The sequence below is a fragment of the Pteronotus mesoamericanus genome, unplaced genomic scaffold (genome assembly GCF_021234165.1).
Source record: "Pteronotus mesoamericanus isolate MK-2021 breed Mesoamerican mustached bat unplaced genomic scaffold, CSHL_Meso_final scaffold_232, whole genome shotgun sequence".
NCBI lineage: Eukaryota > Metazoa > Chordata > Mammalia > Chiroptera > Mormoopidae > Pteronotus > Pteronotus mesoamericanus.
In genome coordinates this window covers 19,319,152-19,333,349 of record NW_026555311.1, presented here as the reverse complement: position 1 = coordinate 19,333,349, position 14,198 = coordinate 19,319,152, and the positions used below count along the sequence as shown (strand labels likewise).

At 32.5% G+C, this 14,198-nt stretch overlaps 1 protein-coding gene across 1 annotated transcript in view; it reads left to right on the top strand.

Moving 5' to 3' along the window:
- The window catches only part of GRID2 (glutamate ionotropic receptor delta type subunit 2), a 1,366,516-nt gene that overhangs the window by 1,014,798 nt on the left and 337,520 nt on the right, over window positions 1-14,198 (top strand). The window contains exon 10 of the mRNA XM_054591733.1: window positions 3,616-3,813. Within this exon, the coding sequence (XP_054447708.1) occupies window positions 3,616-3,813 (198 nt within the window). The remainder of the gene's footprint in view (window positions 1-3,615; window positions 3,814-14,198) is intronic.

Here is a 14,198-nt window from a genome sequence, read left to right as displayed (position 1 = left end):
AGCTTCAATTTAATTTCTTTTTGTGTTTACCTGTTCAGTATATTGGCTGATTGTTCTCATAAAGCACAACTGGTCTGAGGTAGGATTTATGACTAGTTATCCAAATCTGTAACAATGTTTAAAAACAAAGATTAGATACATTAAGCTAGAAAAAAGTTATGGGATGTAATAAAGGTTTACTTAGGGCAAAAAATTTTAAAAGCATGTTTACCAATATATCATTAACCCTATTTAAATTACCTCTTAGTATAACCATTTCTATTCTGTACATTTAGTCAACTCTAGCTGATGTTGGTAAGACCACACTTTGACAACAAACCTCTAAAAGGGATTTATATGCCTAGGGATTTACTTATAAGTTGGAATTAAAAACAATTTCTGGAGGAAATTTAGCATATTAAAATTTAACATAATTTAGCATATTAAACAATTTGCCTAAGGAGATTTAAAGAAAAACAAAAAAAAGAATCACTAATATTTTATGTCAAGGCATAATTGGGATATTATTTTTGCCATGTGGATCATTTAGCTCAGCACCACAGTTAATTGATATTCTTAATTGTTTAAGTGTCAATTTAAAGAGTGTGATTCAACTTCCTCATGATTAAATTGCTTAAGAGATTTAAAAACTTAAGAGATTTGTTAGATTTTTAATGTTATAGATAACTAGAGAATATATATGATCCAAAATTTTTTGTAGAGGCACTATTCAAATAAAATCTTTCATGAACCATTTTTCCTTAGGTTTGTCAATGAATCGATGTTCAACATCTAGAAATGAACAAGATATGTATAGGAAAATAGGTACATGCTCTCTGTTGGTAGCATCTACAATATAATGTGAAAAATCAATACCCAGTAATTCTAGAATTTTCTGATAGTATTTACATGTTCTCTGAATATGATATCTGTCTCAAAATTTCTTTATTCTGATTCTAATGAGTTCATGACCTACTTTAGAGTATTTGTGCAAAACACGGCCATTGATTAGGTTTATATTTTGTCCAAACAACCAAATGAACAGTAGCAAATTCTGCCAATTATCTGGAATTTTATTATGCACTTTAAAATATATAAAATATTTGGAGTCATCAAGTTGTTTTAAATGTTACACATAATATTAAAGGATTGATTAAATTTTTACTATTTACTCATTTGATATAATTTAGATTAAACAAGTGAGTATGATGAAAAATTTTAATTTATTCTCAAAACCTCTTATCTATTAATCTATCAATATTTATTAACATTTAATACTCCTAAGATATGAAAATGTATCAGGAGCTTAACAACAACAAAAAAAGATTGAAAAATTTTTCTTATATTCTAGAACTTTAGAGAGTTAGTCGGGGTCTGGTTAGCATTTCAATTGTCAAGAACAAACTTCTGTCTTGTTTATCTACCATGTGTGGCCTGAGAATAGCTACCAGAGCTCCAGCCATTATGTCCTCCTTCCAGTTAAAAAGTACAGAAGACACAAGAAAAGTTGCACAAAGCACCTTCCTACGTTGCTTTGAATTGGCCAGAATTAGTCACATGTTCTTTCACTTGTTTCAAAGGAGACAATGGACATTTATTCTCAGTAGTGCTAAAATTTATTAAAAATTATAATTAGTGAAGAAAAGGACAGCTACCAGGGAAAAGAATAACAGTCACCTCCTTTATCTAACTATTCACTTGCTGTTTCATTTTACACAAATATAAGATATAAACAGTTAAACAAGACCAAATTTTTCAAAAGAGAAAACATCAAACACAGTTTAAAAAAACAAGATAAAAACATTATAAATATCACAATACCACCATAGCTGTAGATGAGCATCAATCTTAAAACTGATCTTCTACGAATGCAAAGTAAAAACAGAAGTGAAATAATTAGTTATTTTTTTTTGTTATTTTAAAAAAAGGCATGACTAAAGCAAAATGAAGTTCTCTTAGCTTTGAACAATTCAAAAATTTATTTCATGGTAAGTTTTAAGGAAAAACTGAATGCAATGGTGGACAATCTTCCTATAATAGATTCAGTGATTTTAAAAGCCATTTACTTAGTGTTTGAGTAAAAGCCAAAAGCCAAGTATTATTTTATAACTCAATGAAAGCTGTTTTGTGAGTGCTAAAGAAAAACGATCCAAAAATAAAAAATGAGTACTTTGGCTTAGACTCTGGATAGATCTTAACCTGTCCAGAAGGTTGGGTGGACTATATACATTATGAATGGTTACCTGTAAATATTATTGTTCCTGAAAGATTTTGAACAAGTTTAGTAAATTAAGGAATAGATTATCTAACTTTTGTTAGTCTGCCAGCATGTTTCAAACTATTGAACTCTCTTAACACTAGTTTTTCTAAAAAGTGGAATGTGCTTACTTATTTACCTAAAAGAGGAAAAAGCACAAAAAGATAATAAAAAATGGAACAGAAACGAATTTGCTGAATTTATAAATTACACAATTACCAAAAAGAAGTGAATTTTTCATAGCAATAGTAAAGAAGCTATTTTTTGCAATGAAATATGTGTTTATATCCAAATTTCAAAACTACTTAGTAAATAACTTCCAGGAAACATGATATTATAAATTTTAGCTAAATTATATATTCTCAGAATTTTTTAATCATTTCAGAAATTTTTAGGTAGGTTATGTGTGTTAAAATATATATGCCTGAGAATAGATATAATAAATTCAGGGTTCTTTAATATAATTTTATTATTGATAAATATTATATTAATCCTGAGACAGCAAGAAAAGTGAATTATGGTCCCTGAAGTTTTGTAGTCATTTTTATTTAATTTTTGACATGACAATATGGTTATGCACTATATAACAATGTTTCAGTTAACAATGGACCACATATACAACAGCAATCCCATAAAATTATAATGTAGCCCCCAAATCCCTACTGTCTAGCAATTGTTAAAAATGTCGTAATACAACTCAATACTCATGTGTTTGTGGTGATGCTGGTGTACACAAGCCTACTGTGTTGATGGTTGTATAAAAGTATAGCATGTACAATTATGCACAGTACATAACACTTGATAGTGGTAATAAAAAAACTGTTACTGGTTTATGTACTTACTGTAGTATACTTTTATTTTTATTTTACAGTGTATTTAAACAGTATGCTACATTGTACCTGCAGCAGCCTCGTACATCTTGTATTTATTAAGTGTGTTGATCGTGTAATATTTTCTTGTGCTTGATTTAATTTTGTGTTGTTTTGTATAATAACTTACTGGAGGGGCTTATAGTCTAGGAGCAATAGGTTATATAATACAGCCTAGGAGTGTAATAGACTATACCTTCTAGGTTTGTGTAAATGTACTCTACGATGTTTGAACGATAACAAAATCGCCCAAAGACACATTTCTCAGAATGTATGCATGTCATTAATTGGTGCATGTTTGTAATTAAATGAAAGCTGACAAGAAATTGAGTGATTAAATACTGTTTAATAATATGCTTCATTAACAACACACAAGTTATGCTTCTAAGTTAATTCTCTCAAAAAGCAAAAGAAATTTTTAGGCTATAAGCAAAACCCTTTGAAGAATTAATCTTTGCTTTTAAGGAGCAATATAGATTGACATCAAGGATTTCTCTTATTTCCTTGCAGGAAGAACCTTTTGTAATGGTCTCTGAAAATGTCCTCGGTAAGCCGAAAAAATATCAGGGCTTCTCCATTGATGTTTTGGATGCCTTATCTAACTACCTGGGTTTTAACTATGAAATTTATGTTGCTCCGGATCACAAGTATGGAAGTCCACAGGAAGATGGCACATGGAATGGCTTAGTGGGAGAACTAGTCTTTAAGGTAAGTATTTATTTATTTATTTATTTACTATTTATTTATTTACTTATTTATCATGTATCTAAAGTTTGAACTATAACCCCTGGAAGCTAATTAAATATAAAAATAAGTGCAAGACAAAGCATTAAGTGGTGGTGCTGAATGCCAAAGTCTTAGGCAATGCCATTTTATGAACTTTATGGAAAGAAAAGTTAATAACGCTATGTTTTAGAATATTTCCTATGATAGAAAAGTATCTAGAACATGGATACTTACTTTTGCCAAAATTATACTCTAAACATTTTGTCAGTATATGATACATGATGAAGTCACAATGCAGTTTACAAAAACAAGTCATGTCATTGTTTTCTTTAAAAACCTCACTGTTATTTGCAAAATAAATAAAATCCTGATCATTAAGAACTAATCTTTTATTTTTAGTATATAAATATATAAATAAGGTAAATTAATTTTTACTTATATTTTTGTCTCTGTTCTTTCAATTCTTGGAGAGGTGTTGAAACTTCTCTAGTTTTTAGTCTACATTCCTGTCAGGTTTGCTTCATTTTTTTGAAGTTTTTAAAATTAGTTTATACACACTTTAATTGTTATGCTTTCCTGAATAATTATTAAATAGATTTAGGTCTGTAATTTACCATTTGATTTAAATGTGTCCTAATTTTTTCCTGTGTTCCTTCTTTTTTGCCTTCCTTTGGGTTAATTAAGTGTTTTTAGTGTTTGATATTATTTTCTTTTTTGGCTTTTTTAGCTACATTTCTTTGTAGTTTTATTTGTCTATAGTTAGTCTAGAGGATACAATATGCATTTTTGACTTATCATGTTCTATATAGGCTAATATTATATCACTTCACATTGTAAAAAGTAATAAACTTATAGCAATATAAATCAATTTATACCACCTTATCCTTTGTGCTATTGTGGTCATATATTTATATTTTATGAACTCCACAGTAAAATGTCATAGTCTTTTATTTAAACAATCAGTTGTCTTCCAAAGGTATAAAGGGTGGGGGGAACATTTTCTGATGTCTGACCACTTATCTGCTAGTTCTGGGGCTCTTTATTGTTGTCTGCTTTTGCAAAATTCTACTTGTTATCATTTATTTCAACCTGAAGAATGTCTTGAAGTACAGTCCTACAAGTGTCATATACTCCTAACTTTTGTTTACCTAAAATGTCTTTATATACTTTCATTTATTAATAATGTTTTTGCTCTATATACAACTCCAAATTGACAGATTTTTTTTTTTGGTACTTTTTGTCTTTGTGTTTTCAAATAGGAGCATTGCTGGTTTTGATTAACACCTAACAAGAGTGCTGAGAGTCTCAGAAGATAGCCACTTATAATCAAAATACACTTTTATTCATACTTTTAAATTGTCTCAGGGGAAAATTGTAGATAAAACCTTATTTTTTCTAAAACCAAGGCTAGTGATTTTAAATCAAAAACAACCTTTACTTTTAAAAATCAAATAAATTTATTCAGGTGCGGGGAAGGCAGAGACAAATGTACTTGAAAAAATAAATAAATATATTTTAAAAAATATTTAAATAATAATAAAACTATCATATTTTAAAATTGCAAAAAAAACAAAACAATTTGTATACAATAATAATTTAAAAAATTGAAATATAATTGATATATAACATTATATTTGTTTCAGGTGTATAAAATAATAATTTTCTATATGTATATATTAAAAAATTATCACCAAGTCTAGTTAATATCCATTACCACACATAAAAGTGTCTTTTTTTCAATATTTATCTCCTTAAAGATGTCATTCTATTGTCTTCTGCCAAATATTATTTCTGATGAAAAGTTGACCATTATTTGTATCTTTGTTTTTCTGGAGGTTTGTTTTTTGTTTTTTGTTTTTGTTTTAGTAGGGAGGGGGCCTTTTTTATAATTTACTTTTCTTTCTTGATGTTTAATTATGTTGTGTCCAAATACGGTTTTCTTTGTATTTAATCCTGCTAGGGGGTTCAGTGAGCTTCTGTTACATTTTATAAAATTGTATAAATTTTGACAATTATTTCTACAAATATTTTTTCTATCCTTTTTTCTTTGCCCTATCAAGTTGAAGCTCACAGAATATTTCAGTTAGACCTCTTAACGCTTCCATACTGATAAAGTGAGGAGTACAAATATATTAGTGGAAAGCTCACTTCCAACTATTATTTGGGACAAAAGTGAGAGGATATGGTGTCGTGAAAGCCAAGGAAAGATGACATTTTCAAAAGGAAAGCATAGGCAACATTACAGATGGACTGACAAGATGCTGGGGTATGTAAAATTCTAGTACCACTAGGGATGGAAGTTTCGATTTTCAGCAATTTAAAATATTGATTAAATTGTACAAGTAATAAAGTAAAATATCACAAAGTAATTTAGGTTATCCAAAAGATTCATTATATTAAAAATTTATCAGGTTTATTAACTGCCGTAAAGCAAAATAACACTATTGAAATGGCTTAATAATATTAACACCGAGTTCCAGTACAGTTAATTTTGTTCCATATTTTTATTAGAGTAAACTTTTTATGAATCTAAATATATTTTAAATAACAGTAAATAGTGTCAATGAATACCTCTATCCATGACAATGAGATTTCTAAAATTACAAGATTAATTGCCTGTCTTCCTGAGGTTAAAGCCAAAACTGAAAAAAATTTTCTCAGAGTCACTGTGACAATGATGATTATGGAGAGACTATAACATTAAAAAAAAAGAGTCCAAGAGAAAACATGGGAAGTTTCTGAGTTTGTTTGATTGTTCCACAGTGATTTTCAGGGGTGGTACTAAGGCTTCAGAATTGGGTGACTTCATTAAAGAGGCTCCCCATTAAAACTAGGTATCAGAATTTTAGTACATACATAATTTTTAGAGAGGAAAATATAACCAGAGAGAACAAATGATTGCCTAAATATACACATGGAATCTATTCGAAACTAAATATATAGCAAAGTCTCTTCCATTTCGTATGTAGCATTCTTTAAAGTCATCAGCTTTCAAACTGGGGTAATCATACATTAGATATTAGAAGACTTTTCTAGGGAGAAACTAATACAGGTAGCTTGCTAGGAAGTAAATTTCTATATTCTCAGTTCCTATAAGTAATCTTTCCTAAAAACAAAATGCCTGATAACATGAGATTGCCAAAAATAAAACATACAGTAAGAAGATTATTAGGCTGATTTTATGATGAAGATCTAAGAAAGATACCATTTAAGAAATGATCAAAGTATCTGAGAAAACAGGCAAAATTTCATGGTCTCTAATACATCATGAAGGTAAAAGAAGTAAATTTTTACTCTATGGAAACTCAAAATAATGATATGTTTTTTCAAGGCATCATGAAGCTCTTGATCTTTTTCTGTGCCACCTTTGTTCATCTCCAGTCTAACTGTGATCCTGCATATGGATAATGAGTTACTGCTATAGAAGGTCATGGCACTTGGCTGATTGAATTCATGTCTATACCATAGTAGCTACTATGATCAATAGAGTCTTCACTGATTCTCTGGTGTCCTTTATTTAATTAGATATTGATTCTTTATTTTCATCTTTACAATGGCTGTTCCAAATATTTCCCATACTTTTTAAGTTTCCATTTCTAGTCACTCTCCATCTTTAACACCCTTCTCATTTTTAGTTGTTAAAACTCGTAGCCTACTGCAAAGACTATGATAGTATAGTGTTTTCTTACTCTTCAACCTCACAATCCTTCCACATATTTTCTATCCTTAAAGACAATACAAAGGCTTTGGATTATAACAGAACATTAGTTGTGGATACCCGTAATGCATTTACAAGCCATGTGAGCATAGTGGAATTTTTAACCTCTTTGAGTAGCACTGTCCACATCCATGGCATTAAGTTATTGTGAAGATTAACCAAAAAATGAGTTCGGGAATGTGTTTCAGAGAAGGCAAACAGCCTCCTCTTATCTGCTAATCCTGATAGATTGGTAAAATAACCCAGATTATGTATTTTAAAAAGTATGTGTTCAACATACATTTTGAAGGCAAACTGACAGAATCTGCTAGCTGATTAGATGGGAAAGAGTAAAGAGAAACAGGTTTTGCTTATAAATTAGATGAGGAAGAGCAAAGCCAGTGATATCTTCCTACCTAAGGCTCTGTATTTTATCTTTTCATCCACAGAAGCAGAAAAAGACTTCCTTTGCTCCCATCTTCCCCAGCTCCACTCACTATCTTACTTGTAACCATGGACACCTCTCACTGGGATTGAAGCTATTGGTTTCCGATTATCTTCCCTCTTTCTCCTTTTGACTGCCTTCAATATGCTTTGACACAGCAGCTGAATGATCTAGTCACTCTTTTGCAGAAAGCCATTTGATAGCCTTTCCATCCAACTCAGAGTAAAAACCATCCTTAAAGTTATCTACATACTCTGCTCTGCTAAATCTCTTGTGATCTCTGTTTTTCCCTCACTCACCATGCTTTAAGCCCACAGTCCTCCTCGTTCTTCCCCCACTTGCTGAACTTGGCCTTCTGAACTGCCTGAATCATCTTCTCAGAATACTTTTCTCACAGGTATCTTTTCTTTCAGCTCATTATTTTGCCAGTCTCTGCTGAAAGTTATTATTAGAGAGGACTTCCACGACCACCCAATTCAAACAACTACCCTCTGTGCTACCTATCCTCTTATCCCGTTTTGTTGTTCTCCCTATCACCATCTTGCTATGTATTTACTTGTTCTTCTGCCTTCCCCTAATAAAAGATAAGTGTAGTTGGAGCAAAGAGTTTATACATTTGATTTACCACTGAAACCTCACTATGCCAAAAATATTTTTACATGAAAGAATGAATAGCAGTCAAGTGATCTTTTATTGCATACATTAGATGATGACATTCCTCTCATTAAAATCTTTCAAGGGATCTCACTGGTCTTTAACAAAATCAATCAACCTACGATAGCCTACTGAGTTTAGCCTTATCTAAAAAAAGTTTCCATCTTTATTGCAATACTAGATTTGGGCTTTTGCTCCTATAACTTTAAGCTTTATAATCCACATAGCTCACAATATCAGTCATTCCAATTTCACTACAGTTGAAGTGAGAACAGGGCTATTTACTAGCATAAGGAGAACTAAGGAAGGAATATTTGGGTGGAAGGTATGGAATCAAAACTAATATTTTGGAAATGAGTAATAATAATAGTTAACATTTTAAAATAACCAAGTGCTATTCCAAAGCTTTATGTCAGAGCCCATTCTCTTAACTACTATGGATATACTTCCTTGGAGCTATCCAAACAGGAAATGAAATAAGTAATTTGATATGAGTGTGGAGTTCAGGTAAGGAATCAGGGGTGGAGAAATACATATTAGGCTCTTTAGTATGGAGTGAAATATAAATTGCCCCTCTATCTTCCTTTACTTCTATCTCAATCTTTCACATCTTTGTTCTATTCTCACTGCTTAAAAGTAGACTCAGGTATTCTTTATCTAAAAAATAATCTTCCCATACTCTCCAAGCTAAAATAATTAGATGTCTTTGGTCAAGAATGAGAGTCCAATACAGTGAAAAGATAATGTAATGGCTCACAACTAACCGGGGATTAGATCCAGGCTCATTTCTTCAGGCCTTCATATCTGTTCTCTTCATCTCAGCTCAGCTTTTCATTGTGTTTTCCCAGTTCCCAGGCAGGCTCTCATTTTGTGTCAGCAAAGTGACTTTTAGCAAATCCAGACTTATATTTCATCCTCTTACCTATCCCAACATCAACATAGATTCTCTTTTACTAACAGTTCCAACAAAGAACCTCACTTGTATATGCAGGTTCTGAGGTAGCCAGGATGGGGTGCAGTGTTTCCAGAGCCAGGCCTGCACCATGTACCCATCTTGAGAACTGAGGATAGGAGTAGCTCAGTGTACACACATGGGGGAATGCTGATCCCCCAAGAGTTAAAGTGCTATTACCAGAAGACAGGGAGAATGGATGCTGGGCAGGCAAAATACAAGTATCTTTCAGAGGCTTAAAAATAATGGTATATGTTACATGGACACTAACTATGGTTACTTGTACACAAAAATTTAAATCACTAGCAAACCAAAAACAAATAATTAAATTATAAAAATAAGCTAGAAAATATTTGGAAAAATATGATGAATTGTTAGCATTGTTGCCTCACTGTTACATGAAGAGGTCATAAAATCCATAAGAAAATACTAAGACCCCAGTAGGTAGTGCTGTAAAAGAAATGAACTTAGAGTTTCAAAAGAGAAAACTGATAGACAATATAAATCTTAAAGGAAATCCATTGTAGTAGAATAGGACAATTAAGGTACAAAAAGTATGTACATGAAATATGAATGGTTAGTGATTTGATAAGGAAAAAGCTACAGCTCTGTGTAAAATAACTTTGAACTATTTTAGATGTTGTGTTCATAGTAAAAATAGAACATCGCTAGAATTAGAGACTCAGATTTTAGTTAGCAATATATTTGACAGCACTGACAATTAACACAGGCACCCCAGCAAATTAAAAAACATGGTTTGAAATAGACCAAATAATAATTATTAGTGCTTATATGGAGCTTACTGTTGCAGATTAAAAGTCTACACGCTGTGCATTTATTAGCTCTCAGTATGTACAACATCCCTATGAGGTAGATACTACTATTATTCCAATATTGCAGATGTTGAAACAGAGAGATAATGGAACTTGCCCATAGTCACTTAGCTAAATTGTGCAGAATTTATGATTCGAACCCAGGCAGTTTGGATCCAGAGTCCAAGTGCTTAATTCCCTTAGGAGGTCAGAATTTCATAGGAGAACAGAATTTCAGTGTAAGTTTTATTTGAAAGACATTTTAATAAACCCAGTCATGTTACAGTGAGAACATATACTACTTTGAACAGCTTAGCACAGGTTTTTAAGACCACACATTCAAGAAACAGTTCATATAAAGTTTGGATAGGTATAAGTAGAAGAAAAAAATAAGATAATATAAAGAAGGATTTGAGGAGTTAATAAAAATATTTGCATCTCTAAACTTCTCAAAACCCAATTCTTTCTTAAAATCCTCTCTCTTACATGTAGAAAAAATTAAGCACCTTAGAAAGTCATGCATTATTTTCCACAGTCTGTGTCTCACTTCCCACTTACACTTTGTGCAGCTCACATTCCGCTTCAATCTGCCTTGGCTATCCTTACTTTTATCTTCACAAGTTTTCAACCCTAGTTAAACGCATGCTTTGTTTCATGAGTCTTTCAAACCATTCCCTCTCCTGATAATCTTGTCTTCTGAAAACACCTATTTCACTTCTTTTCAAACTAATCTTTTGAAACATGAGATAGATAGATCGACATAGGTCTATGCACAGGTATAAGTATAGGTATAGGCATGATGATATAGAGGCCCTTTTTGCATAGTCTTCTTTTGGAAGCCAGAAAGCCGAGGTTGTGTTTACTTTGTATGCCAAACAGAATGCCCTATATTCATCTATTTATTCCCCACACATTTTTGAATGCATACAACATTCTGGGCAATGTGCCTAGCATCATAAATTCAAAGGAGTGGAAGACATTGTTCTTGCCTTCAAAGATCTCATAGTGTACAGGGAAGACAAATGTGTAAATAAATAATTAAAACGCAGTGCTATAAATACCATAGGTTACTACGTACATGGTGCCATGGCAACCCAGGCACGAGCGGCAGCCTCTGCCTGGAGAGTTGAAAAGATTTCACAGAAGGGAAGAAATTTGAGCTCGGTCTTGAAGATGAGTAGGAGTGATAGAGGCAGGAATAAGGATAATTATGTAAGCTTGTTTGCCACACTAAAGAGTTTGGACTTCATCATTTAGACAGCGAAGATTATAAAAGGTTTAAAGGTTTTTATGTAAGAAAAAGTGGGATTTAGGTTATGTTTAAGGACAGTAGCTGAGGTAGGGGCAAGGATGCATTGGGGTAAAAAAGAAAAAAGATGACTGACTTTTTTTAACATTCTAGAGAGGAATAAAAGAGGGTTTAAACCAAAACAATAACAATAGGAGATTAACAAAAAGGTATGCTTTTGAGAAAACAATATTCTAAACTATAATTACTAGAACTTGATAATTTGGAAGAGAAGAGAAAGAGGGTGTTGAAATTCAGTGATAAACGTATCAGAGGAAAATGAGCAGATGGACAGTCAATGACAGAAATAGAGAAAACAGAAACAGGGAAGACTGGAAAAAGGCAACAGTGGTTCAGAGTTTGGCTGAAGATATTCTGATTTTGTGGTACCTGAAGAACATCCTAATGGAATTTTCTAGGAACAATGAATAAACATGCATATGTGTGTGAATGCTGTCTATGGCTTAAAAAAAGTTTAAGAAATGTAGGTATTCCTCTCATTTCCATTGTAAGAACAAAAGTGATAGTGTTGGATTAACATCAATATCATGCACCAAATTGTTATTTTAGGCCTTGAATTATTGCACTCCAGGCTGGATAAGGAGGACTGTGATGTTTCTTTTGCTACCAGGATAGACAAAGACGCAAGAGTGAGCAGAGAGCTCACATTGGAAGAAGGGTTTAGGGGATCCCATCTGCACTGAAAGGAGCAAAGGTAGGGGCAGTTGGGAAGGCATCAAGCATAAAGACAGACCCATGCGCTTGGGCCTGTCTGTGCCACCAGAACAAGTTTTGGGGGTCACAACATTTATCCTCATTTCCTAAGAGGTCAAGATTAGAATAATTCTCTTGGTCTAGAGGAGACAGAGATAGGACAAATGCCAGATGTTGCCTCTTTTTTCCCTGCATATGTATTTTCTCTTCTTAAAATTATTTTTTTTATTGTATTAAACTTATTCAGTTGACATTGGTTAATAGGGTCATATAGGTTTCAAGTGTAAATTTTGAGCAAGCCACCCACCGAGATCAGGAGAAGGCAGAGGACAAGGAGCAAGGCTTGCGGATGAAGAGAGTCCTCTGTGGGATGCTTGAAGACTATCAAATATGCCCCATGATTACAAAAAAAATGGTTACATATTTTGATTATATCTTTCCCTTATTGTAAACCATCCTTGAAAATATCTATAACCACCAGTAAAACTTCACTCATCAAAGAACTTCTCCCCCAACAAACACCTGCTCAGTGATAAATGCTTACAAACCTTGTGAAATGAAAAGGTAACTTTGTCAAGGGAGGCGGGATGAAAATGTGTAAAAAGTAAAGAGGCCATTTTAGGCACTTTAAATTGGACATTGACTAAGACTTTAATTCTTAAATTAGACTAAACAAGCATTAACGGACTGATTGAGTTTCCAAGAGTATGTCAGCTATAGTCAGACAGGAAGTTCAAAAGTGCATGTGGTCAGAAATATGTATGTTTCTATGTCTGAATGGTGATTGTTAAAAATAATCCACTTGAGACTTATCCATTATTTATATATAATGGAGCTGGAGTATAGATGTGGGAGACCACGCTGCAGTATGAGTAAGTAGAAGAGAAAGAAAAATTGACCAAAATATTTGTTGCGGATAAGGGAAGATTTTAACACTGATGAAGGAGAAGGAGATCTGTGAAAGAACATAAATTATGTAGATTCAAATTACTTCGTGAATGGTTGTAGGAGCAATTTCCTAAATTTGCAGGTGATATTTAATTGGCAGATATTGCAAACACTAAGGAGCAATTCAATCAGATAAAGAACTTGAATCATTAAGTACTTAGTCTAATAGATGGCAAGCACAGATAAGTAGTGAATAACAAGTCTTGAATCAAAGTGAAAGAGCACAGAATATTGCCAGTGGTAATGATGCTGTCCAGGAATGGCTCTTAGGTTTAAAGAGAAGTTATAGAAAAAGACAAATAAAAAGTCAGGAAAAGATATGTAGAATTAAAAAAGATATGGTAGGTTATAGGATATAAATTAACACACTACTACATCAGTCAAAGCCAAGGTGATATAAAGACTAGTTCTATGATGAGAAAAATCTCATAACTTGAGGATATATAAATCCTGAAATCCACTGTTGGCTGTTGAAATGCCGTCTATTACCTAGATTTTCATCTATCTCTTGTCATAGTTTGAGGGCAAAATTAATGAGAAAGATAACTTCCAGGCATTAAAGAGAGTGCAAATTTGGATAAAGATATTATAAGTAACTTTTATTTTTAAATTTAATCTTTATTGTATTTTTCCATTACCATTTAACCCCTTATACCTGGTCCCCACCCACCCCTCACAGTTACCACACTCTTGTCCATGTACATAAGTCCTTTTTCCTTTTTGCTCAGTCCCTCCACCCTCTTACTACCCCCACTAGCTCTCATCCTGCTCTCCATCTATGAGTCTGTCCCCATTTTCCATGTTAGTTTAGTTAGTTCATTAGGTTCCACATATGAGTGAAATCATTAAGGTATTTA